The sequence below is a fragment of the Lontra canadensis genome, unplaced genomic scaffold (assembly GCF_010015895.1).
Source record: "Lontra canadensis isolate GAN:19392208 unplaced genomic scaffold, GSC_riverotter_1.0 scaffold39, whole genome shotgun sequence".
NCBI classification, from domain to species: domain Eukaryota; kingdom Metazoa; phylum Chordata; class Mammalia; order Carnivora; family Mustelidae; genus Lontra; species Lontra canadensis.
In genome coordinates, this window is record NW_022631033.1 from 1,404,747 (window position 1) to 1,429,722 (window position 24,976).

At 50.4% G+C, this 24,976-nt stretch overlaps 1 protein-coding gene across 2 annotated transcripts in view; it reads left to right on the forward strand.

Annotated features, from left to right (window-relative positions):
- DLGAP2 (DLG associated protein 2) overlaps positions 1-24,976 on the forward strand; it is a 707,896-nt gene that overhangs the window by 590,582 nt on the left and 92,338 nt on the right. For both annotated transcript variants that reach the window (XM_032869809.1, XM_032869810.1), the window contains 2 exons: positions 6,106-7,169; positions 24,688-24,899. In XM_032869809.1, coding sequence (XP_032725700.1) covers positions 6,106-7,169; positions 24,688-24,899 — 1,276 coding nt within the window. The remainder of the gene's footprint in view (positions 1-6,105; positions 7,170-24,687; positions 24,900-24,976) is intronic.

Here is a 24,976-nt window from a genome sequence, read left to right on the forward strand (position 1 = left end):
CAGGATAAACCCACCTGGCTGTGGTATATAATTCTTCTCACATGCTGTGGGATTGGGTTTGCTGGTACATTGTTAGCACTTTTGCATCTGTATTTATAAAGGCTGTTGGTCTATAATTTCTTTTCCCATGATGTCTTTATCTGGTTTCCATATTAGCTTATGGTGGCCTCATGGAATTGAGCTAGGAAGTGTTCTCACCTCTTCAACCTTTTGGAAGAGTGAGAAGGATTGGCATTCATTTTCCTTTAAATGTTTGGCAGAACCCACCATCTGGTTCTGGTCTTTTCTTTGTTGGGAGGTTTTGATTCCTAATTCAGTCTTCTTATTGTTATTGGTCTGATCAGATTTTCTGTTTCTTCTGGAAATAATTTGTGGATTTCCATGAATTCATCCATTTCTTCTAGGTTGTCTACATTTGTCATATTATCATAATCATTTTATTTATGTCATCAGTGGTGGTCAATTTTATTGATTTTTCAAAAAACCAACTTTTGGTTTCATTGATTCCCTTCATCATGCCATTTATCTCTGCTCTCAGCTTTCCCATCTCCTTCCACCTCTGGCTACACACTTGGTTTGGTTTTGTTTTTTTAATCTGTGTGAATTTTAGGATCAGCTCTTAATTTCTACAAAGAAGCCAGCTGTGGTTTGATAGAATTGTGTGGAGTCTGCAGATCAATTTGGAGAATGTTTGCCCCTTAACTGAGTTGTCTTCAGTCCATAAATATGGGACACACATCCATTTGCCTAGACCGTCACCAACTCCTCCCACCGTGTTCTGTGGTAGCCAGCATACACATATTGGAGTCTTTGGTGAAAACTTTGGAGGAAACTTTCTGTTAATGGGGCTTCTTGACGTATGGTGGGACATGTCTTTCATGCCTTCACACAGTAAATACAGGAATAGGGCCCCATGGCTATTTCTTACCATATTCCCCAGCCTGTGCGTGTGTTCTGAGGTCCCACCAGCAGCCACCCGGGTGGGGGGTGTAGCAGGAAGAACGGGTCGGTGGGGAATGTGTGAAGGATGAAGGTGGCAGAAAAGGGGAGCCAAGACAACTCCAGGGACAAAGCAGGGGCCCCTCGCAATTCTGCACAGGGACAGAAGAATTGTCAGTAAGTTTAACTACTGTGGGAAAACATAGTAGCGAAGTGGATTTTGTCCGGCACACAGCTTCACAGCCCGCTCACAACGTCTGTAGTACAGTGTTGTCTCGTGCGGTTTGCTTTTTACTATTCGCTCCCACCTGTGGATTTTCCTGTGGTGGGGCATCAAGAGCAGTGACAGAGACAGTGAAGGGTCTGTCCCCGTGGGCAGATAAACTCGGGTGAAAGTGCAAAGTAAAATAAGATGAAAACTGAGAGGGAGGCAAACCATAAGAGATAAAGTGAGGGTCTCTGGAGGGGAGGCGGTGGGGAGGTGGGGCGGCTGCGGGATGGGCACTGAGGAAGACAAGTGATGGGATGAGCCCTGGGCCTTCTATGAGACTCACTGACCTCTACCTCTGAAACTAATAATACACTCTATGTTAATTAATTGAGTTTAAATATGTTTTAAAAAAGGATAGTCAAAAAATAAATTTAAAAGTAAATAAAAAAAATTTTTAAAAAGGAAGTGCAGAGGGGGGGCTCACCTGCGTTAGGTGAACTGTGGGCCGAGGGAGACCCAGTGGGTGTCCTCAGTGGGGCGGGACCTCAAGGTGTCTGCCGTGGGGGTAGGGAGCACAGAACCCGTGACTACACCCTCCAGGGCTAGGGTGCACGCACACTTCCACACTTTCTCAAAAACCAGGGACTGGGTCCATTGCCACGGTGTGTGCCCAGCCTGGTTGGCTCAGGCTAGGGCTTAGTGTGGAACCTCCAGCCCAGTTTAATGAGAAAGAGCCCCTGGGGCCCCACACACCACCGTCCCCCAGCCCTCAGCAGCTGGTGCTGGCAGCAGGCCACACGGAGCTGCACACTGGGGTCCATCCAGCTCTGAGGCTGTGTACGTGTGTGTGTTTGGGCAGATGTGTGTGTACAACCTCAGTGCCCTTCCCCGCCTGCCCTTCCAGCCTGGGCTTCCCCGCGGCGTGTGGACAAGCGCCACCTCCCAGCACACAGCGCCCACACACAGAGACCGCCCCAGACATGTTAGCGTACTTTTGAGTTCTTATCTCTATGCTGAAAACACACCTTTTAGAATGAGAATGCCAACCCTCTGAAATCCAGCGGTGGGATGGACCTCTGCATTCGAGCTTGGATTTGGGGAGAAGTTAGTGGATAATGAGGATATTGCTGTTTTCTCTTGCTTCAGAACAAAATACGGTGTTGTGAGTAGCTAGGAATGAAGGCGCTAAGGTGCCTTCCACATTTGGTGCCTGTCACCCCACTTCCACAGAGAGAAACCGCCAGCCCGAAGTATTTATTCATGTTGACTTAAAAAAAAAAAGAAAAAAACCACTGACAGCCCCAGTCCTTGTGACACATCTCAGAATTGCCATTATTTACACGCCTTATTTTCTTATGAGTGTCTTATTAGTTATTAGTTATTAGTTACTAGTGTCTTACGTTTCGGAGGCTGTAGATCCGTTTCCACGCGTGCACCAGGCTGCTCAGTCCCGTGGTGGAGAGAAGAGAGTAGGCTCCCGACGCGCCGCACAATCAGATTTAATTCATTTCAGCTAAACTTGTATCTTTCGTTCGGTTCTTTTATGTCGCCACATTCAAAACGTAGCTTCGAGGCCAAACATTTGGCAGAAATAGGATACGTGAGTGGGGGAGTAATGGTCTCGCTTTTTAATATGGAGGAAGATTAGAATTGTATTAAATTATGTGCTAATGGGAAATAAAGCAAAAGATAATAGCGACAACTTACGCCGCTGGAGCGTCTGGATTCCAGCACGTAGTTTTCCTATTTATTAACTGGATATTGAATTTCCTTTGAAAACTTGCTTTTAATTATATTAAAATATAGTATAATCTCAAGTATCCCCTCCTAATGTATTAAAGTGCTCCGGCTACAGTTTATCTGTGGAGAAAGGAAGATGCCGGGAGCTCTCCCGGGGGAGCCCCTCAAACTAGAGAAGCTGGGCTGTCCTTGGAGATAGGGGTCCCTGCGGGGGAGGCTGTTCACTGTGAGGACATGCTGGCGAGGTCTCTGTGCTGCCCTTGGAAGGAGACCACCCCACCTGTGCTCGGAGGCCCGTCGCTGCTGCTGTCCCTTGCTCCCGGGGGGTCAAGCCTTGCCCCTAACTCCTTGGGGATCAGTGTGATTGTGGCCCTGCCTTGTGAGACATGTGAGCGTGTGAGCTGGCCTGGACAGCTGCCAGTCCACAGCCTGCGAGGGGGACCCTTTGAACCCACATCTTGGACTGATCGTTTGGAAGGAGGTGATGTTTCCTATGAAGATTACTGAGAGGATTGCTTAGAAATAATCTGGGACAAGTCCAGAGGCTTTTGGGTTTCTTAAATGTTTTCCACAATCGCCCGGAGTGTGTGTTTGGGGTCTGCTATGGGGGGCTGGGGGTGGTCCTGTGAGCTCCATGTGTCCCTGACCCCACACCGTAGGTGGCATCTCTCAGGCGAGGGGGATGGAGGGCAGGTGGGTGGGACTGCTTAACTGGCCTGAACTGATGGGAGGGAGTGGTGAGGGGAGGGGGGCCGGGCCCATGCCGGAGCCCCGGGGCAGGGGGCAGAAGACAGCTTCCTTCCCGAGGAAGTGGGGCACAGGGGCCTCGTTGAAGTCTGGCTCCCAATGTGTCTGGACCCAAGCCTCCAGGACCGTGACCAGTGGACACTCTCTCTTGATGCTGTCTGGACTGAGGCTGGATTGCCATGGAGTGGGCCCCGCAGAGTAAATTATTAGAAATAGTTCACTGGGAAGGAGCCCACAGCCTCTGCCGGCAAGGAGCCCAGAGGGCAACTATTAGAAATAGGGGCTGGTTCCATTTGATTAAAGCCACACACACCGGGAACTAGGACGGGTGCAGCAGGCGCCGGCCCATCCGGTCAGCATGCAGTTTCTAGCTTGTGCTCTGAGCTGGCACACAGCCATCGCCGAGCCAGCCGTCCCAGGGGCAGCCTTGCGTGCCATTGAGGAGTGAGGACTCCGCGGTAAGCTGTGAGCCTTTGAGCAGGGAGGAACTGGCTGGGCGTGTGCAGGGACGCGGGGGGAGGAGAGTAGCTACTGCTGATGATAAGGACTCAGGGTCTGAGCCAGGGCAGGGGCCTGGGATGAAGGCGGGGGGCAGAGGAGAAGGTGGGAGCACGTGCAGGGCCTGGGGGAGCACAGCCAGGAGAGCACCAGGGGTCTGTCTCCATGTTTCCCAGCCCCTGCCTTTTCCAGGACACCCCGGGGTCCAGAGTCATGACTCGACAGCTTCAGTGGGCCTTGTGGGGAAGGTGGTATGGGCCATGCCCAGGTGTGTCCGGTGAGCTAGCTGGGCTCCATTTTCCAGAAGAGAACACTGGGCAGTTCTAGCCTGAGGAGGAGGCTGGGGCCCTCAGATGCCGGGTGGGCTCACCCCACAGGCCCTCCCCCGGGTGCTCATTCTCATGGGTCTCCCACCTGTTTCCTGCGGGAGTCGGCCTCCACATCAGTGTTTCCTGCATGTTATGTACATGTTATATTGTACGTGGGCATGTCATGTGGGTGTAGGCATTAGATATGCATGCTACATACGCATATGATACACTGTGATAGCGTCTGCATTTCTTGCGCATGTCATGTGATACATACATTGTATACATTTGTTACCTGTGGATAGATTCATCGTACACACTGTCTGTGCAGATTACGTATCCTAACAGCGCTTGAATTCCCAGCATGGTTTACCCGCACATTGTGTACCACACAGCATATGACATATGCATGCACGCGCTGTACCTAGTACCTGTGTATGACTCTAATAGTCTTTGTTTTCTGTATGTATAATATGTGTATTATACACCAAATATGCATGTGTGTATGTCCTATGGTGTAACAGAGTCTTTGTTCCCTGCATCTGTGCGGCGACCTTCAGAAGCCAGCTCTGAACTGGGTCTGAAACAGAAAGTGTGGGTCAGCAGGAAACAGGGATGAAGCCAGAGGCTTCTCTAAGGAATCCTGGAGTCCAAACACTTGGGTTTAATAAACCCAGAACTTGGTCAGTGCTGACCCAAGATAGTTTGAAAGGATGACACTTAGGGTAATAATGGCACAGACAAGGGAGAACGCTTGGGAGTGTGGTCGTCCAGGAACCCTGCCGGTGCTTAGCCAGTATCCTGCTTCCCCATCACATTCGGAGCGCATGGAAGCATGGGGAGCATGGTGGGCCCACCTGCCTGACCCTCAGAATCACATACCACGTGGTGGCAGAACGGAGGCCCAAACCCCAACAAGCCCATGTCTGGGAGTCAGCATCTCATGCCCCACTCAGTCACCTCCCTAGCCAGAACCCAGCGACCTCTGCGAGAGTGAGTCCCAACAACTCATCCAGGCACAGTATTACGTCCCACCAAACCGAACCATTTTTTCTGTATTGGATAAACTCTTAGCATTCAGAACCAAGTATCTGTGATGAAAGGTCAGGACATCCTGGTTTAGTCCTCCTCTTGACTGACCGATGGCCCCAAGAAAGCTTCCCCCTCTCCCACTGGGAGACCAGCAGGCGGCTTTGAGCTTTGGGGTTCCTAAGTCGGCCTGTAGCCCACTGGCGTCTGGAGGAATGTTACTAAGTAAATACGAGGTGCTACTTTGTAAACTTCTTAGCGGGAGCCACAATACACAAATCTGATTGAAATGTAACTCATTTCCCCCACAAACCGTGTATCTGTTGACCACCACAAAATCTTGCTGTCCAGAGGCTGACGCATCTACCCAGCGATGCGTATTTGGCCATGTAGACTAGAATATTTGGCCGTGTAGACTAGAACAACTGGGAGTATCAGAGTCGGCTCTTCTTCATAGGCGCATGCTTCAGAGCAGTCAGTATGGTATGAAAATAATGAGTACCCACTCGGATGCCCAAAAATGACCCCCGGTTACCAGATAAGACAGTTCTGCGTGGGGTGTCCCACACGTAAGTAAGGGTTTGCTTGCTGTCCCCGCCTCGACTTAAATGGCTTTCTGTGCTCTCTCAACAGACCAGCAGTACTCATGGTCCCCAACGCAGCACTTCAACGAAGGAAGATATTCCCCTGCTCCTAGGAATATGAAGGGGCTCCCCGGGGGCCGGACTCAGGCACAGCTGTGTTCAGGCCACACCTGTGGCCTGGCGGCCCCCGAGGACTGCGAGCACGAGCTCCTGCACCATGGGCAGGAGGCGAGGCAGCCCTACCTGCTCAGCCCTGTGGAGAGCTGCCCCATGGACCACCACCGCTGCTCCCCCGGGAGCTCCGTCCACTCCGAGTGCATGATGATGCCCGTGGTGCTGGGTGACCACATGTCCAGCAGCACCTTCCCCAGGATGCACTACAGCTCCCACTATGACACGAGGGACGATTGTGCCGTGTCCCACGCCAGCACCAGGGTCAACCGCATCCCGGCCAACCTTCTAGACCAGTTTGAGAAGCAGCTGCCTCTGCACCGGGACGGCTTCCACACGCTGCAGTACCAGAGGACGTCCACGGCCGCTGAGCAGCGCAGCGAGAGCCCAGGGAGGATCCGACACCTCGTGCACTCTGTGCAGAAACTCTTCACCAAGTCCCACTCCCTCGAGGGCTCTTCCAAGAGCAACGTGAATGGCACCAAGGGCGACAGTCGGGTGGAGGACCAGCACCATGGCCACCACCCGAAGCACGGCAAACGGAGTAAAAGCAAGGAGCGGAAGCCAGAGGGCAAGCACAGGTCAGGCACCAGCAGCTGGTGGAGCTCCGACGACAACCTGGACAGTGACAGCACCTGCCGCACGTCCAGTGTGGCCAACAGGCACCACGTGGACCACGTCTCCCACTGCTACCCCGAGGTGCTCCCGGGCCCTTTTGGGGATCTGTCCCTGAAGACGTCCAAGAGTAACAGTGACGTCAAGTGCTCGGCCTGTGAGGGCTTGACCATGACACCCGACACCAAGTACATGAAACGGAGCTCCTGGTCCACACTGACCGTGAGCCAGGCAAAGGAGGCTTACCGCAAGAGCTCCCTGAACTTAGATAAGCCCCTGGTCCACCAGGAGGTCAAACCATCCTTGAGGCCGTGCCACTATCTGCAGGTAAGGGGCCTTGGCAGTGGGTGTCGTGCATGGGTGGGCTGGCCTGCTCCGGGATGGCCTCTGAGTGGCTCCTGGTCCCCTTGAGTCCACAACCCTAAAGCGAGCGGGCCGTTCCCAGGTGCCTCTAGTGTCAGATGATGTAGCCACAGAGAAGAGGGGCCTTTGCATAGAGGCAGCTGGCAGGCTACCGGGACTCTCCTGCAGGACCCGGGAGCAGCGGCTCGAAGTCTATAAGAGGCCGGAGCACGTGGTCAGGGGCAGCACGGACCTGGCCCTCCGGGGTGGGTGTCACCCACTCTACCCATGGCCAGAATAAACGGAGGTGGGCGGATGGCGGCTGGGCATCCTGTGGGTTGCCTTTCTGTGACCCCACACCTCTGCCTGCCAGTCACGCCATGGCTGAGCACACCCGGGAAGCTTCCACTTCGTTCACGGACGCCTCTGCTGTGACTTCCAGGAGCTCACACAGCTGTTGGCAAAGCTTACAGGTGTGAAGGTTTTCTTCAATATATATAGAATTTGTGTTAAGGTCACAGTCCTCGTACATGCCGAAGCATGAGTGATGCTTCTCAGTGCTGGCTGTGTCTCCGGGCAGTCGGTTCCTGGCACAGACAGGTGCCTGCGACCCTTTCCAGCACGCAGGCGGGCGCCGAGATCCAGGGCCCATCCTGGCACATTGTCTGGAAGGTGGCCATTCTGTCTGGAAAGGAAACACCACCCAAATTGCTTTCACAGGCAGAGTTCCTCCAAGGTGCAAATTGATAGCTGGGTGAAATACTTTTATAGCAATGGGGGAGGTGTAAATGTTGCTTGTGGTCAGCGAGCCCCAAACCTACACAAATATAAAATGTCTACCTGCCCCCATCTAGAGGAATTAGGCAGACTCGGGGTGCACTCAGGTCCTGCCTGGAGAAGCAGACTCTACTGCTGCTCGCTGCTTGTGCCCAGACCCTTCTCGAGGAAGCTCCCACTGCCATATTGGGCCCCTAGGTGGCTGCCTGCAGAACCTGCCCCCTTCCAGGATGTGGCTTCTGGCACACGCCCCCACGCGGCCGCACACCCTGGCGCTTCTCCTGCCTGTTCTTCCCATGACCACACGCGCTGTCTCTGTCCTCCAGCCTCTGTTCTGAATTCCTTTTAGTCATGGAGGATATCAGCACTTACAAAGGCAAATGTGTACTAGAATGACCACACACGCTCACCAGGCATTCAGGGAGGCTCTGTTCCAGGACGGTCTGGTCGCCTCCATGCCTCACCCCAATCCCCTGTGGTTTAGGTGGGGAGAAATCCAGCCTCCCAGTAAGCTGGTTTGTGTTTACCTCTAAAAGACCCCCATTGGACTCTCGGCCTTAAAACATCACTGTGCTCCCTGCCTCGGACACTAATCATCACAATCCTGTAGGGGTTTCACAGATTCAGTCAACATTCCACTTTCCCGACTTCTCACGACATCTTTTTTTTTTTTTTTTTTTTACTTATTAAGTTAACATATAATGTATTATTAGCCCCAGGGGTACAGGTCTGTGAATCGTCAGGCTTATATACTGAACAGCACTCACCATATCACATACCCCACCAAGGTCCATCACCCAGCCAGCCTCTCCCTCCCCCCCACCCCCAGAAACTCTCAGTTTGTTTTGTGAGATTAAGAGTCTCTTATGGTTTGTCCCCCTCCCAATCCCATCTTGTTTCATTGTTTCCTTCCCTGTCCCCCAAACCATCTACTCTGCCTCTCAACTTCCTCATCACTAAGATCACATGATAATTGTCTTTCTCTGATTGACTTATTTCACTAAGCATAATACTCTGTAGTTCTATCCACGTCATCAAAAATGGCAAGATTTCATTTCTTTTGATGGCTGCATAGTATTCCTATATATATATATTATATATATATTATACATATATATAATATATATATACATACACACATATACACACACATACACATACATACATACACACCACATCTTCTTTTTTTTAAATATTTTATTTATTTATTTGACAGACAGAGATTACAAATAGGCAGAGAGGCCAGTAGAGAGAGAGGAAGGGAAGCAGGCTCCCCGCTGAGCAGAGAGCCTGGCGTGGGGCTTGATCCCAGGACACTGGGATCATGACCTGAGCCAAGAGCAGAGGCTTTAACTCACTGAGCCACCCAGGCGCCCCAGCACACCACATCTTCTTTATCCATTCATCTGTTGATGGACATCTAGGTTCTTTCCACAGTTTGGCTCTTGTGGACATTGGTGCTATGAACATTGAGGTGCACATTCCTCTTCAATTTGTATTTGTATTTTGTATCTTTAGGGTACATTTGTACATTTGTATGTACATATGTACATTTGTATCTTTAGGGTAAATACCCAGTAGTGCGATGCTGGGTTGTAGGGTAGCTCTATTTCACCTTTTTGAGGAACCTCCATGCTGTTTTCCAGAGTGGCTGCACCAGCTTGCATTCCCACCATCAGTGTAGGAGGGTTCCCCTTTCTCTGCATCTTCGCCAGCATCTGTCATTTCCTGACTTGTTAATTTTAGCCATTCTGACTGGTGTGAGGAGGGATCTCATTGTGGTTTTGATTTGTATTTCCCTGATCATGAGTGATGGGGAGCACTTTTTTATGTGTCTGTTGGCCATCTGGATGTCTTCATCACAGAAATGTCTGTTCATGTCTTCTGCCCATTTCTTGATTGGATTATTTGTTCTTTGGGTGTTGAGTTTGAAAAGTTCCTTATAGATTTTGGATACTAGCCCTTTATCTGATTTGTCATTTGTGAATATCTTCTCCCATTCTGTCCGTTGTCTTTTGGTTTTGTTCACTGTTTCCTTTGCTGTGCAAAAGCTTTTGATCTTGATGAAATCCCAATAGTTCATTTTTGCCCTTGCTTCCCTTGCCTTTGGCCATGTTCCTAGGAAGAAGTTGCTGTGGCTGAGGTCAAAGAGGTTGCTGCCTGTGTTCTCCTCAAGGATGTTGATGGATTCCTTTCTCACATTGAGGTCCTTCATCCATTTTGAGTCTGTTTTTATGTGTGGTGTAAGGAAATGGTCCAGTTTCATTCTCTGCTTGTGGCTGTCCAGTTTTCTCAACACCATTTGTTGAAGAGACTGTCCTTTTACCATTGGACATTCTTTGCTTCTTTGTCAAAGATTAGTTGACCATAGAGTTGAGAGTCTATTTCTGGGCTCTCTATTCTGTTCCATTTATTTGTGTGTCTGGTTTTGGGCCAGTACCATACTGTCTTGGTGATGACAGCTTTTTAATAGAGCTTGAAGTCTGGAATTGTGATGCCACCAACTTTGGCTTTCTTTGTCAACATTCCTCTGGCTATTCAAGGTCTTTTCTGGTTCCATATAAATTTTAGGATTATTTGTTCCATTTCTTTAAAAAAAGTTGATGGTATTTGATAAAGATTACATTAAACGTTTAGATTGCTTTAGGTAGCATAGACATTTTCACAATATTTGCTCTTCTAATCCATGAGCATGGAACATTTTTCCATTTCCTTGTGTCTTCCTCAGTTTCTTTCATGAGCACTTTATAGTTTTCTGAGTACAGATTCTTTGCCTCTTTGGTTAGGTTTATTCCTAGGTATCTTATGGCTTTGGGTGCAATTATAAATGGGCTGGACTCCTTATATCCTGACACTTTAATGAATTCCTCTACAAGTTCTAGCAGATTAGGAGTGGAGTCTTTTGGGTTTTTCACATAAAGTATCCTATCATCTGCCAGAGTGAGAGTTTGAGCACTTCTTTGCCAATTTGGATGCCTTTAATTTCTTTTTGTTGTCTGATTGCTGAGACTAGGACTTTTAGTACTATGTTGAATAGCAGTGGTGATAGTGGACATCCCTGCTGTGTTCCTGATCTTAGGGGAAAAGCTATCAGTTTTTCCCCATTGAGAATGATATTCGGTATGGGTTTTTCATAGACAGCTTTGATGATATTGTGGTATGTACCCTCTATCCCTACACTTTGAAGAGTTTTGATCAAGAAAGGATGCTGTGCTTTGTCAAATGCTTTTTTAGCATCTGTTGAGAGTATCATATGGTTCTTGTTCTTTTTTTATTAGTGTATTGTATCACATGGATTGATTTGCAGATGTTGAACCATCCTTGCAACACTGGAATAAATCCCAATTGGTTGTGTTGAATAATCCTTTTAATGTACTGTTGGATCCTATTGGCTAGTATTTTGGTGAGAATTTTTGCATCCATGTTCTTCAAGGATATTGGTCTGTAATTCTCCTTTTTGGTGGGGTCTTTGTCTGGTTTTGGGATCAAGGTAATGCTGGCCTCATAAAATGAGTTTGGAAGTTTTCCTTCCACTTCTATTTTTTGGAACAGTTTCAGGTGAATAGGTATTAGTTATTTTTTTTTTTTTAATGCTTGGTAGAATTCCCCTGGGAAGCCATCTGGCCCTGGGCTCTTGTTTTTTGGGAGATTTTTGATGACTGCTTCAACCTCTTTACTGGTTATGGGTCTGTTCAGATTTTCTGATTCTTCCTGATTCACTTTCGGTAGTTTATATGTCTCTAGGAATGCATCCATTTCTTCCAGATTGTCAAAATTGCTGGCATAAAGTTGCTCATAATATGTTCTTATAATTGTTTGTATTTCTTTGGTGTTGGTTGTGATCTTTCCTCTTTCCTTCATGATTTTATTTACTTGGGTCCTTTCTCTTTTCTTTTTGATAAGTCTGGCCACGGGTTTATCAATCTTATTAATTAATTCCTTCAAAGAACCAGCTCCTGGTTTCATTGATATGTTCTACTTTTTGGGTTTTATTTCATTGATTTCTGCTCTGATCTTTATGATTTCCCTTTTCCTACTGGGTTTAGGCTTTCTTTGCTGTCTTTCTCCAGCTCCTTTAGGTGTAGGGTTAGGTTGTGTACTTGAGACCGCTCTTGCTTCTTGAGAAAGGCTTGCATCACTATATACTTTCCTCTCAGTACTGCCTTTGCTGTGTTCCACAGATTTTGAACTGTTGTGTTTTAATTTTCATTTGTTTCCATGAATTTTTTCAATTCTTCTTTAATTTCCTGGTTGACCCATTCATTCTTTAGTAGGATGCTTTTTAGCCTCCATGTATTTGAGTTCTTTCCAAATTTCCTCTTGTGATTGAGTTCTAGCTTCAGAGCATTGTGGTCTGAAAACATGCAGGGAATGATCCCAATCTTTTGGTACCGGTTGAGACCTGATTTCTGACCGAGGATGTGATCTGTTCTAGAGAATGTTCCATGTGCACCAGAGAGGAATGTGTATTCTGTTGTTTTAGAATGGAATGTTCTGAATATATCTGTGATGTCCCTCTGATCCAGTGTGTCATTTAAAGCCTTTATTTTCTTTTTGATCTTTTGCTTGGATGATCTGTCCATTTCAGTGAGGGGGCTGTTAAAGTCCCCTACTATTATTGTATTATTGTTGATGTGTTTCTTTGATTTTGTTTTGTTTTGTTTTTAATGATTTTTTAAATTTATTTTCAGCATAACAGTATTCATTATTTTTGCACCACACCCAGTGCTCCATGCAATCCGTGCCCTCTCTAATACCCACCACCTGGTTCCCCCAACCTCCCACCCCCCGCCCCTTCAAACCCTCAGATTGTTTTTCAGAGTCCGTAGTCTCTCATGGTTCACCTCCCCTTCCAATTTCCCCCAACTCCCTTCTCCTGTCTAACTCCCCTTGTCCTCCATGCTATTTGTTATGCTCCACAAATAAGTGAAACCATATGATAATTGACTCTCTCTGCTTGACTTATTTCACTCAGCATAATCTCTTCCAGTCCCATCCATGTTGCTTTTAATTGGTTTATATATTGGCTGCTCCCATGTTAGGGGCATAGATATTTAAAGTTGTTAGATCTTCTTGTTGGACCGACCCTTTGAGTATGATATAATGTCCTTCCTCATCTCTTATTATAGTCTTTGGCTTGAAATCTTATTTATATGATATAAGGATTGTGACCCCAGTTTTCTTTTGATGTCCATTAGCATGGTAAATTGTTTTCCACCCCCTTAATTTAAATCTGGAGGTGTCTTTGGGTCTGAAATGAGTTTCTTGTAGACAGCATATGAGTGGGTTTTGTTTTTTTATCCATTCTGATACCCTATGTCTTTTGATTGGGGCATTTAGCCCATTTACATTCAGGGTAACTATTGAAAGGTATGAATTTAGTGCCATTGTATTGCCTGTAAAGTGACTATTACTGTATATTGTCTCTGTCTTTTCTGGTCTACTACTTTTAGGCTCTCTCTTTGCTTAGAAGACCCCTTTCAATATTTGCTGTAGGGCTGGTTTGGTGTTTGCAAATTCTTTTAGTTTTTGTTTGTCCTGGAAGCTTTTTATCTCTCTTTCTATTTTCAATGATAGCCTAGCTGGATGTAGTATTCTTGGCTGCATGTTTTTCTCGTTTAGTGCTCTGACTATATCATGCCGGTTCTTTCTAGCCTAACTTTATTTTTATCCAGGTCTCTGTGGATAAGTCCACTGCCAATCTAATATTTCTACCATTGTATGTTACAGACTTCTTGTTCTGAGATGCTTTCAGGGTTTTCTGTTTGTCACTAAGACTTAGAAATTTTACTATTAGATGATGGGGTGTGGTCCTATTCTTACTCATTTTGAGGCGGGTTCTCTGTGCCTCCTGGATATTGATGCTTGTTCCCTTTGCCATATTTGGGAAATTCTCTACTATAATTCACTCCAATATACCTTCTGCCCCTCACTCTCTTCTTCTTCTGGAATCCCAATTATTCTAGTGTTGTTTCATCTTATGGTATCACTTAACTCTCGAATTTTCCCCTCGTGGTCCAGTAGTTGTTTGTCTCTCTTTTGCTCAGCTCCTTTATTCTCTGTCATTTGGTCTTCTGTATCACTAATTCTCTCTTCTGCCGCATTTATCCTAGCACTAATAGCCTCCATTTTTTATTGCACCTCATCAATAGCTTCTTTTGATTTCAGCTTGGTTAGATTTTAGTTCTTTTATTTCTCCAGAAAGGGCTTTTATTTCTCCAGACAGTGTTTCTCTAATATATACCATGCATTTTTGAGGTCCAGCTAGCATCTTGAGAATCGTCCTTGTGAACTCTAGATCTCACTTATTACCAATGTCCATATTGATTAGGTCCCTAGCCTTCGATACAGCCTCTTGTTCTTTTATTGTGGTGAGTTTTTCTGCCTTGTCATTTTACCCAGATAAGAATATATGAATGAGAGAATAAAATACTAAAAGGGTGGCAAAGACTCCAGAAAAATGTACGCTAACCAAATCAGAAGAGACCCCAACTGGGGGGAGATGACGGGGGTAAGATGAAATTTTAAAAAATTAAAAAATATATGCATATATATATTAGGCTGGTGAATAGAACAGAGCTACCCACTTGATTTTGGGTGTATTTTGGTCTCTTAGATGAAATTATCTCCCCAAATTTTAAAGAAAGAAAAACTTATATATATACAAAAATAAGCATAAACATGATAAAGGAATGGAATATGACTGTAAATATGAAACTTTTTTAAAATTCTAAAAAATAAATTGATAAGATAAGTTGGTTAGAAAAAGAAGAAAGAAAAGAAAAGCAGAGAGAATTTGCTCAGGCTGCAGACTAGAACAAAGCCCTGTGCTAGATTTAGGGTATATTTTGATCTATTAGAAGTAATTGTATCCCAAAATTTTTTTGAAAAAATAAAACCCTATATGTATACAAAAAATAAAGTTAGGCTGAAGGATAAAACGTGACTATAATAATGAAGGTTTTAAAAGAATTTTTTAGAAAGGTATTATTAAGATAAACTATTTAAAAAACATTAAAAGAGGAAAGAGGAAAAGGTAAAAATATTAGAATAAGGAAAAAATAAAATTTTAAAAAGTTAATTAACTTTGTAAGACTAAGGGTTCATGGGGGAAAAGGCCATGAATTCTATGTGTCGCTTTCCCCTGTCTCTGGACTTCTGCAGTTCTCAGCTTATCAGTGAGCTTGTTCTTGACTGGATGGTCTTGCTGATCTTCTGGGGGAGGGGCCTGTTGCCCTGATTCTCATATGTCTTTGCCGGAGGTGGAATTGCACCGCCCTTGCCAGGGACTGGACTAAGTCACCTGCCCGGTTCGCTCTCGGGGCTTTTGTTCCCTGAGCGCTTTCCGTAGAGCTTTGGAGGACCGGAACAAAGATGGCGGCCGCCCAGGCTCCCGCCACAGAAGCCGAGAGCGCGGGGCCCTTCCTCAGTGCGCCCTCGGGGATGAGCCGTCAGTCCCTCCCGTCTCCCTGGTCTCCGGCCGCGCTCCGAGCTCCCCCGGCCTGTGACCGAGTGTTTCTGTCTCTGGGGTGTGGCCCCATTTGGAGTCTCCAAACCCGGCGGATTCCTGCCGCGCTTCCTTGCCGCTCCTCCCAGAGAGGAGGGTGAGTCTCCCCAGTTCTGCCACTTGTGGGGTCCCTGCTTGAAGAGCAGTGGCTCACCTGTGCCACAGATCACAGTTTAAGGTAAGCCCGAGCGGAGAGCTCACTCCTCGGCTCTGCCGCCAGCTTCCCCGCTCCGATCCCTGTGAGCTCTGTGACACTCAGACAAACCCCAATCCTTCTGTGACCCCACGGGACTGAAACCACGCTGTTCCCATGAGGGCTCCACCCCAGCTTGGCCTCTGGAGTGACATCCCTCCGCGGAGCAGACTTCGACAGGTTCTGATTTTGTGCTCTCCTGCTCCCCTGCTTGCCGGGAGCCGGCCCTCCCCCCCGCGGTCTGTCCTCCCGTCGCTTTGGATTCACGTCTCCGTACGTCCTGCCTTCCAGAATGTGGTCGATTTTCTGCTTCTAGAATCACTGCTCTTCTTGTCTTTGCTCTCCCGTTGGGTTTGTAGGAGTTCAGAATGGTTTGATACCTGTCTAGCTGATCTCCTGCGACCTGGTGTCGTCTCAGCCTGCTACTCCTTCGGCATCCTGACCCACCCCCTCACAACATCTTTTTAATGGTTTGTCTGGACCTGGATCCCGACCAGGGGCCTCCATGGAAACAGGTTCATCAGGCTCTGAAAAGCCCATCATTTGGTTCATCCTCTTTTCTCTTTTTCCTTGAATTTTGTGCACGTGTGTTGCTTGTCTGTTGAGGAACCGTTTTTGGGAGAACGGTGTTCCCACAGTCTGTTTCCATCCACACTGGCATCCTGGTATAGGTGACTCATGTTTTGCCCGTGGCAATGGGGCCCCCCAGCTGCGGGGCCCCCCTGTGCTGTGTGTGCATGTGCATCCATCCTATGCCTCAGCATCCCATGCAGGACCTGCTGCCCCTCCCCCTTCCCTCCCAGAGTCTCCCCAGCACCGCTGTTCACATGCACAGTGAGGACAGCTCTCGTGGGGTGTGCAGGGGGCTGCCCCAGCAAAGTGTGAGCTCCAGAGCCCAGGACATGGGCGGTTCTGACGCACATGCATGGGGAGTGGCGAGGCAGATGGGGTCCATAAGGAGTCGTGTCTCAGTGGACAGACCCACACATGCGCAAAGGCAGAGGTGAGCAGGGATGCAGCTCTGTGCCTTCCTTCCCTGTCCTGCTGTCCTCCGCTGTCACCACGGGGCATGAGGCAAATAATTATGGCCATGACCTCACCGATGATGCTCCTGTCTTCCCAGGCCAGTTGTCTTGGGGCATCACAGACCCACGTTCAGCCCATGTGCATGTCTTCCCATGCTGCCTGCATTGCACCTGCAAAACATTAAGATTTCACAAGCATAGATTTTAGTCATGGCTACAAGATGGGGAAGAGGAAGAGTTTGTCTGTGGATTTTAGAGAATTAGGTTGAAAAGACAAGAAAGGAAGAAGAAATGCTTCTAACTTCTATTCTCTTCTTTCTCACTGAAGACGGGATCGCCGGGGGCTGAGCAAAAGAGCAGCTCATTACCCTACCTTTGGTTCGCACAGTGCACAGCCCACACGGTGCAGGAAGGATTCTCCTGTGTTGAAGCAGGTCGGAGCAGATGGCAGACGGGGTTGAAAGAAAATTAGGATGCATTTTATTCTCTGAAATGGCTCGTTTTCCCATTTTCTCCCTCTGCGGACAAAGCATCTCAGGTCAAACTTTAAATAAATATCATGTGCTTGAGAGCTGATGATGGCCCTGAGCTCAGGGAGCTCTCACTGCACCAAGATGGGAGGGGCTTCTGGCCCCAGGGGTGGGGGAGTGGGATATGTCAGGTGCACCTGCCTCTCAGGCAGGAACGTGGCTCCGTGGTCCCCTGACCATGGACCTACCATCCCCATTGCTCCTCAGGTCCCAGGTCCCCCTCAACCCACTTTCTCCACTCTCAGTTGTCTTCCCCTGTCTTTTGGTCCATCCTGGCGACCCTGTGGTTTTATCCCAGCTGTACTGACACTGCGGCCTCGAAGCCAGCATCTCGCCCAGCGCCTGATAGGCAGCAGTCCCACGCTGACATGGCGGGAAGCCGTGGACAGCAGCAGGTGCGCAGTGGGGCCATCCGAGCGTGGCTGGGGGCTGCCAGTCCCCAGCACGCACCTTTGGCAGACAGAGTGGCCAGGGAGCTGAGTACTCTTCCATTTGCCACAGACAACAGGGCTTCTGGAAAATGCCACGTTTCCTGATTTCCTGTACTCACAAGTTGTGTGTGTGGTCTAGGAAAATCACCATCTTTTACCAAGAGGGCTTGTTTGCCATCTCTGCACGAAGTGTTTGAAAGGGGCCCCGGTAGACCAACAGCCGTGGCTGTGAGCTTCCCTACAACTCAGCGGTAAAAGGGCCACCGTGGCCCCAGGCTGAGGGTGTGCGTTACCTTGGGGACATGGCTGCCTCTGACCCTCCGCCCCGGTTCTGTCCTCGTCTCTGCCTGGTTGGCACACCACTCACCAGTCTGTGCCTCAGTCCGTCTGCGCTGCCATCTCTGACCTGCGCACCCCACGGGCTTCAGGCTGGGTGGCCGCTGACCCATCCCTGCTGCGTGTGCTCCCTCGCTGGTGGCTGGGCAGATGCTCCCCGGAGACTGCACTCGAGGACCACTAGTTCACCTGTCCAGTGACCATGTGCAGGACACTTGGAAGCCATGAACAGAAGCTGCTCCAATGTCCCCTGGACAAGGGAATAGTGTTTCCTGGCCTCAGAGGGGCAGGGAGCCCCTGGCCTGTGTTCTCATGGGACCCCTGCATCCTCAGGAGGCTGGAGTTCCGGAACACAGCACGCTGACAAACGTCCCAGAGAGCCCGTCAGTATCAGGAGAAGAGGGAGAGACCTGAGCGATGTGGCCGGGGGAGGAGGCCTGGGCCCGGCCACTCTGCCCCGAGCACATGCCCACCGCAGCACAGAAGGAAGGCATTTGTTTCCAATGGCCCTGGTTTGGGGACCTGGGCCAGGGACTGACCGTGGTCTAGCGTGATGGTCACTCTGAGGCAGCGGGCTCACTTCCAAACCTCTAGTGAAATATTGGACCCTCTGAAGCCACTTTGGACGTGAACTCACAGCCTGGAGGGGCGACAGACATCGAGCCCAGCTCCCTCCATCCTGTCCCACATGAACGCATGCTCTACCTGGGGCCAGTCCGCAGAAGCACTGGGGCTGTGGGGTTGCTGGGATTGTGGGACCACTCCTGTATCTGCTCACAGGCCTCCTGTGCCCCCACTACCTCCCCCCAGCGCATCACCACGGGAACGGCTTCGCATCTCAATCACACAGAAATTGCAGTTGGCGGGCTTACTGCCACACTGCTGAGCCAGGTGCGTCCCTGGTGACATGTGCTCTGTGACGGCATCTCCTGTCCCCGAGTCCCCACGGAAGATACTCCTCCCTGACATATCCCCCCATCTTCTGCCTTTCACAGGGTGTCTGTGCACTGCCTGGCCCGTTGCCTCACCATGTAGCAATCTCTAGGGCAGTGTCCCGTGTCGCTGTTCTCCTGCACGGTGTTTCCATGATGAGGCTGGGGAGTCCCCTACGAGGGGGTGACCTGGAGGACCTATAAAGGATGGGACGCTCACCACACCAGTGCCAGGGACAGGGGAAGCTGGGTGGATCTGGGGAGAGGCACTGTAGAGACGGGACCCCCGGGGACCAGAGTGCTGGCTGGACATACCCGCTACAGACCCCAGGCCCAAGATCCAAAGCAGGAAGGAACCCATCCCACGGCCATCCTACGGCCATCCTCTGCCCCCTGCCCCTGGCCCGGGGCAGGAATCATGAATCCCAGGCCCACAGAATGACCCCCTGCCCTGGGCCCCCCTCCAATGCGTTGTCTTTGGATGCTGGAATCGTCCTGTCCAGGTGACAAACATTCAGGAAGTGTTTGTTGGAATAAAGTCTTTGTGAAAGGCTGTTGGGGTTCGGGTATCTACCAGCCCGGGCTGATCTTGTGGGTGTCCGTTTGTGCTGAGAGTCAGGAGAGAGTCAGGATCAGGTAACAAAGGCATCTTGGAAATTAGAAATCATGATATAAACCCGTGCTTTTGCAGGAGCGATCATTGTGTGTCATCCAGGTTTACAGTTAAGAATGACATTGCCTTGGGGTGCCTGAGTGGCTCAGTGGATTAAAGCCTCTGCTTCAGCTCAGGTCATGATCTCAGGGTCCGGGGATCGAGCCCCGCATCGGGCTCTCTGCTCAGCGGGGAGTCTGCTTCCCCCTCTCTCTCTGCCTGCCTCTCTGCCTACTTGTGATTTCTGTCTGTCAAATAAATTACATAAAATCTTTAAAAAAAAAAAAAAAAGGAATGACCTTGCCCTTGTAGGCATTTACAGTAGGAAATCCAAGGTCGCTTGTGACAGAGCGAGAAGGCCCCAGGGCGTCAGGCTCCTTGGGTCCGGAGGAGAGACTGTTGCATGAGGCCCAGTGGTTTGCAGGTAGCCCTGGGATGTGCGCCGGGGATGGAGGGGCGCTGGGCGCAGCCCATAACTCTGGGCCGGGCCGGGCCTCTGCTCCTTCGTCATCCTGGCCGCAGCGGGGAGGGAAGCGGATGCAGCTCCAGCTGAAGAAAGTGACCTGGACAGCTGAGTGGTGTTGCAGAGGAAAAACCATGACCCAGAACTAAATAAAGAGGCACTTTGCTGCCCGCTGAGGAGACATGGGTCCTGCGGCTGACTGGGGGTGACATCGGCACCGTCCTGCCAGTCAGGACACGCACCCCCCAGTGGGAGGCCTGCCGGCATCCCGAGCCCCACAGCTCTCTCTCATGGGGGGCTAGCTTGTGCATGGGGACGCTGAGCAGCCTCCCTGGCCTCTGTCCCCAGCAGTGCCCCTGTTTGGGAGACACACATCTGTCTCCAGATGTTGCCAAGTGTCCCAGTTGCAGAAACCCGAGCCCCCAGCTGGAACCACTGGTGTAACCAAAGAGCATGAAGCTTAGAAGCAGGTAGACTTGGGATCCTGCAAAGCCCATCCTCTCGCCCAGGCTGGCGAGCAAGCACGGCGTCCCCTGCAGTCCCTGCCTGTGTCCAGTGTCCTGCCCTCATCAGCCTCCCCATCTCCAAGCTCAGCGGAGACCTTCCAATGAGGGTCTGCACGCGTCCTAGGAGATGGGCATGGTAAGCTTCCTACACGCTCTTCAGACTCCTTGCACTGATGACACATCGGGACATGGGGGAAATAACTTCCCTGTCCACAGCGATGGCTCCTACACTCATTGAAACAAGTGTCTTGTTTATAATAGATATTTCATCACATCCCTTTGTTCTAGAGTGAACCTACACATTACGACCTATACACGCTATTTGAACTTGTGTGTATTTATGTATCCAAACCCTAACAGAGAAATAAAAGGAAGAGAATTTTTAACGGAAAACACAAATTCTAATATAAAAATGAGCACAATGGCAAATGTGTACAAATTGAAGAACTCGGAAGCTTGTTTCTGGCTGGAGATGCACGTAATTTTGGGCTACTGATTAGTCCGATGGGGGGAGTTACAGAGGCTAGTGGATTCATCTGCCGCTGGGATTTTTGGAAATGGTAAACAAAAATTCTTGGTAAAACTTCAAACCGAAATTCTCCCTTCCCTTGATTTACACGGTTAGGTGCATTCCTGAAAAATTTGTTGTTCGTTAAAACTTTGCAAATACACGCACACACTCACACAGCCTTTGATTTACATACAACACAGAGTGAGGAGTGAAGGCTTCAGTAACTGCGGACAGGAAAACGGACTTTCAGAATCACACGGGACACAAACCACTTCTCCGTTGGGTGGGATTGCTTTGCCCTTTCCCGAAAACTAGCTTCTCTGGCCCCGGGGATGCCGGTCCTGCTTCCCAGGGGTGAGACAGGCCCAGCTGTCCCATATCTCCCTGATGGCATCTGGAGGCCGCCCCCACTCAGAGCGGCTGTCCTTTACCGTGCAAATCCGGGATGCAGAGGCCCCGCTGTCTTGCTGTCAGTTCCGTCCACAGTGACAAATGCACTCGGTGTGCACTCAACACACATGTTGCATGAAGGAAGGAGACATTTCCCTGTGGGAAGCATGGTGCTGCTTGCTGTTTTTCTTCCTTGATCTCCCCACCGGACAGAGAATGTTATCACAGGAGCCGGTCTCGTCGGCCCGTGCCTTGCACTCAAACACGCAGCGTTGACGTATCCTTGCAGCAAGAAACGGGATGCACCAAAACAGGCACCAAAGTCAACCCTGGGAAGACACCCACTTGGAAATTACAGATATCTGTCATCATGATACGCAGGGAGGTAATTAGGGGCATCGATGGTCACTGGATTTGCAGAGGCTGGTGGCGCTTCTTGAGAAAGTCATCTGCGTACTGGCTCACTGGAAACCAGGAGCCACGTCGTGATGGTGGGGATGGAGCGTCGGCCATGAGCGTGCGGCCGCTGCAGGGTTTTGACGCTGTGATGCCCCAAAAAGATCCACGGATGGAGGCCTCGAGGCGTCTTGGTGTGGCTCTTCCGTTCTCTTGCTGGGCTGCAGGCAAATGCTTTGGGTTCAGTGTTCACGTCCTGCACTTGATTCTGGTTCACACTCTCGCTATTGAAATTTCTTCCATTGTAGACTGCGAATTGGCTTCTTAAATCAGTAACAGCAAAAATACAAGCTGGTCTCATTGGTTAGTTAATTCACTGGCTGCTGGGGGCCAAAAAAAACCTCTGTAGGATTTTTGATTTTTGTTTTTTTGTCTTTTGTTTTTAATGGAAACACTGTTAATTCACAGAAATTTCCTAAAGCTGCCAACAGGAGTGTGTCTCTGTGGCATATGGCCCTTCTCCCATCTGTCCCCAGCCGGCCTCCTGGCTCCTCCCCGGAGCTGTCACCAGAAGGGGCCCCTCCTCCTCGGAGGCATGGGGGACTGGGAGCCTGCGCTGCTGAGCCTGCCCGCCTGTGGTCCAATGTAAGTGAGTCAGAACCCAGGGCCCTGTCTCCCGAAAGCCTCTCCAGACGCCCTCTCTGGCCACAGATTCCCCTGACCCCTCGCTTTTCCCTCTGCACTTGTGTCTTTCGCCTCCATTAAGTCACAAGTATTTTGTGTCTCCTCTACTGAGAGGTGTTGTCACTGAGAACTGATTTTTCTTAAATTAAAAAAAGTTTATCATCTGCCACAATAGTGCTGTGGGCTCCAGATGGAAACTTCAGGAAACGGACGTGTGAGGGGACCGGACCGGGGAGCCCATCATCACCCGTCCAGCGCTGGCCCCGTCCCACACCCTCCCAGCTGTGTTTCCGTGCATCCTGCAAGCACGTCTATTTTTGAAGTATAGAAAACGGAGTGCAGACGGTACGTTAAAAATTGCTTTCTCCCCCGAACCTCTTTCCGTGGCTAAATACGTATTCTTCTGCACAACTGTTTTTGGGGGCCGAGCAGCACCTGTTGTGAGAACTGACGCTACCTCCTCGAGGACCCCTTCCGGGTTTCCCCTGTGACCGTGACGCCTCAGTTACCGGGAGTCACCAGCCCCGGCACCGTGGCTCACCATCTCGGGACACCTTCCCAGAAGCCACGTCTCGGGGCCAGAGGCTGTGAACAGGATCTCCTGCTCTATGCACATGGCCTTGTTCCTGTCTACACCCGCGTGGAGACCCGCATGGGACATCAGGCCACAAGGAGCTCAGCGATGCCTGCCAGAGGTCCCCCACAGCCTCCCCATGGCCATAGGGGCCGCCCAGCTACGCTCTGTTTTACAGCCCACGGGACTGGCCTGCGTGGGTCTGCTCACCGCGCAGTGCCACGTAGGCACAGCTGAATGACTGTGTGGAAGTTTCCATACCTCATTGTGGCTTCAGGGTCGGCTACACTGCATGTTCCCGCTGGGGCCCCAGGACCTTGTGTGGACTCAGGAGAGCGTAGACAGGATCCATTGACACCATCCCCATGGGGACTTCAGGGCTTCCCAAGGTCTAGACGCTGGCGCCTGCCACACCCATGTCCTGGCTGGCAGGTGGAGCTTACCAGGTCCACGGAGGAGCTGGGCCGCCGTGTGGCTGTTGTCCATCTGCCAGAGCCAGGCTACAGTCTGCGTTTTCAGGAGAGAAGTAAAGGGTCCCCACGGAACCTGGCGGGGCACTCAGCCCAGTGCAGGGAGGGAGGCCTCCCGCGGGGTACGCCACGGAGAACGTGTAAGCATCCAAACCCTTCATGACGGGAAAGTGCCAGCCCTGGAGATGCTTCCCATGGGGGATTCTGTCCTTTTCTTTCTCTGTCACCTACAGCGGGAAGACCACATCATGGGGGCCGTTTGCCCGGGTGCGGGGTGGGACCTGTGCCACGGACACGGGGAGCTTCTCCGCACCCGATGCTGCCTGCGGCGTGGTCTTGCTTTTGTAAATGTGACTTTGCCTGAAGGGGTCAAGGTCCCCCAGAGCCTCCCCGTGGCCGTGCAGAGCTGCGGAGCACTCAGCCCCAGGAGGCAGGGAGAGGGACCACTGGGGGCAGCAGGCGCTGGGCTAGTCCCATGCCTCTTGCTTCCTGTCGAGTGAGGAGCTCAGGTCCTGGGTGTGGCAGGTGCTCACCTGCTTCCAGCTCTGCGGTCCCAGTCTCCATCAGGCTGGGAGCCTGGCCCAGAGCCTGGGGCCCACGGTGTGAGGGGGGCCTGTGGGGCCTGTGCCCAAGTGCCCAGTATCTGCACACCCACACCCCTTGAGCTCCACCACCCCGGGGTGAAGCCCCAGGACATAGCCAGTCTTCCCCTCTGCTCTCCCCTTCTGCTGCTGCTGTCCTGTTCCCTGCCCTGGGGAGCTCGCCCCCCACCCCAGTCTTCTCAAAGACAATTTTAATTTCCTTTTATGCCAGAAGGAAATAAACCTAAAACACGAGCAGTGTTGTTTTCTAGGTGCTGGGACTACAAGTGGTTTTTTCCCTCCGGCGTTCCTCTCACCTTGTCACTTTTCCATGTTTACCTGTCACTTTTATGATGGGGACAAAACAGTAATTGGACATGAGTGTCTTTTTGGGATTTGAGTGACAATGTCAGCAAGCGTCTGTCTTACTCTCCTCACGTCAGCCATAAGGAGTGTGGCTTCACGGAACCACAGAGGGTCTGTGTCCCCAAAGAGCCCCGGGCTTCTCGTTGACGCCTGATGCATGTGTGTCTCTTTTCCCCTAGGTGCCACAAGACGAGTGGGCAGGGTACCCCACGGGCGCCAAGGACGAGGAGATCCCCTGCAGGAGAATGCGAAGCGGGAGCTACATCAAAGCCATGGGCGATGAGGAGAGTGCAGAGTCCGACTCCAGCCCCAAGACGTCCCCCACGGCGACCGTGCGGCCAGAGCCCCTGCTCAAGCCCATGGGACCCAGGCCGCTGGCAGACCTCCAAACGTAAGACCGCCTTCCTGTCTTCCCCGTGCACACACGGCCCGTCGGGGCCACCCTCGGTGTCTGAGTTGCAAATAGTA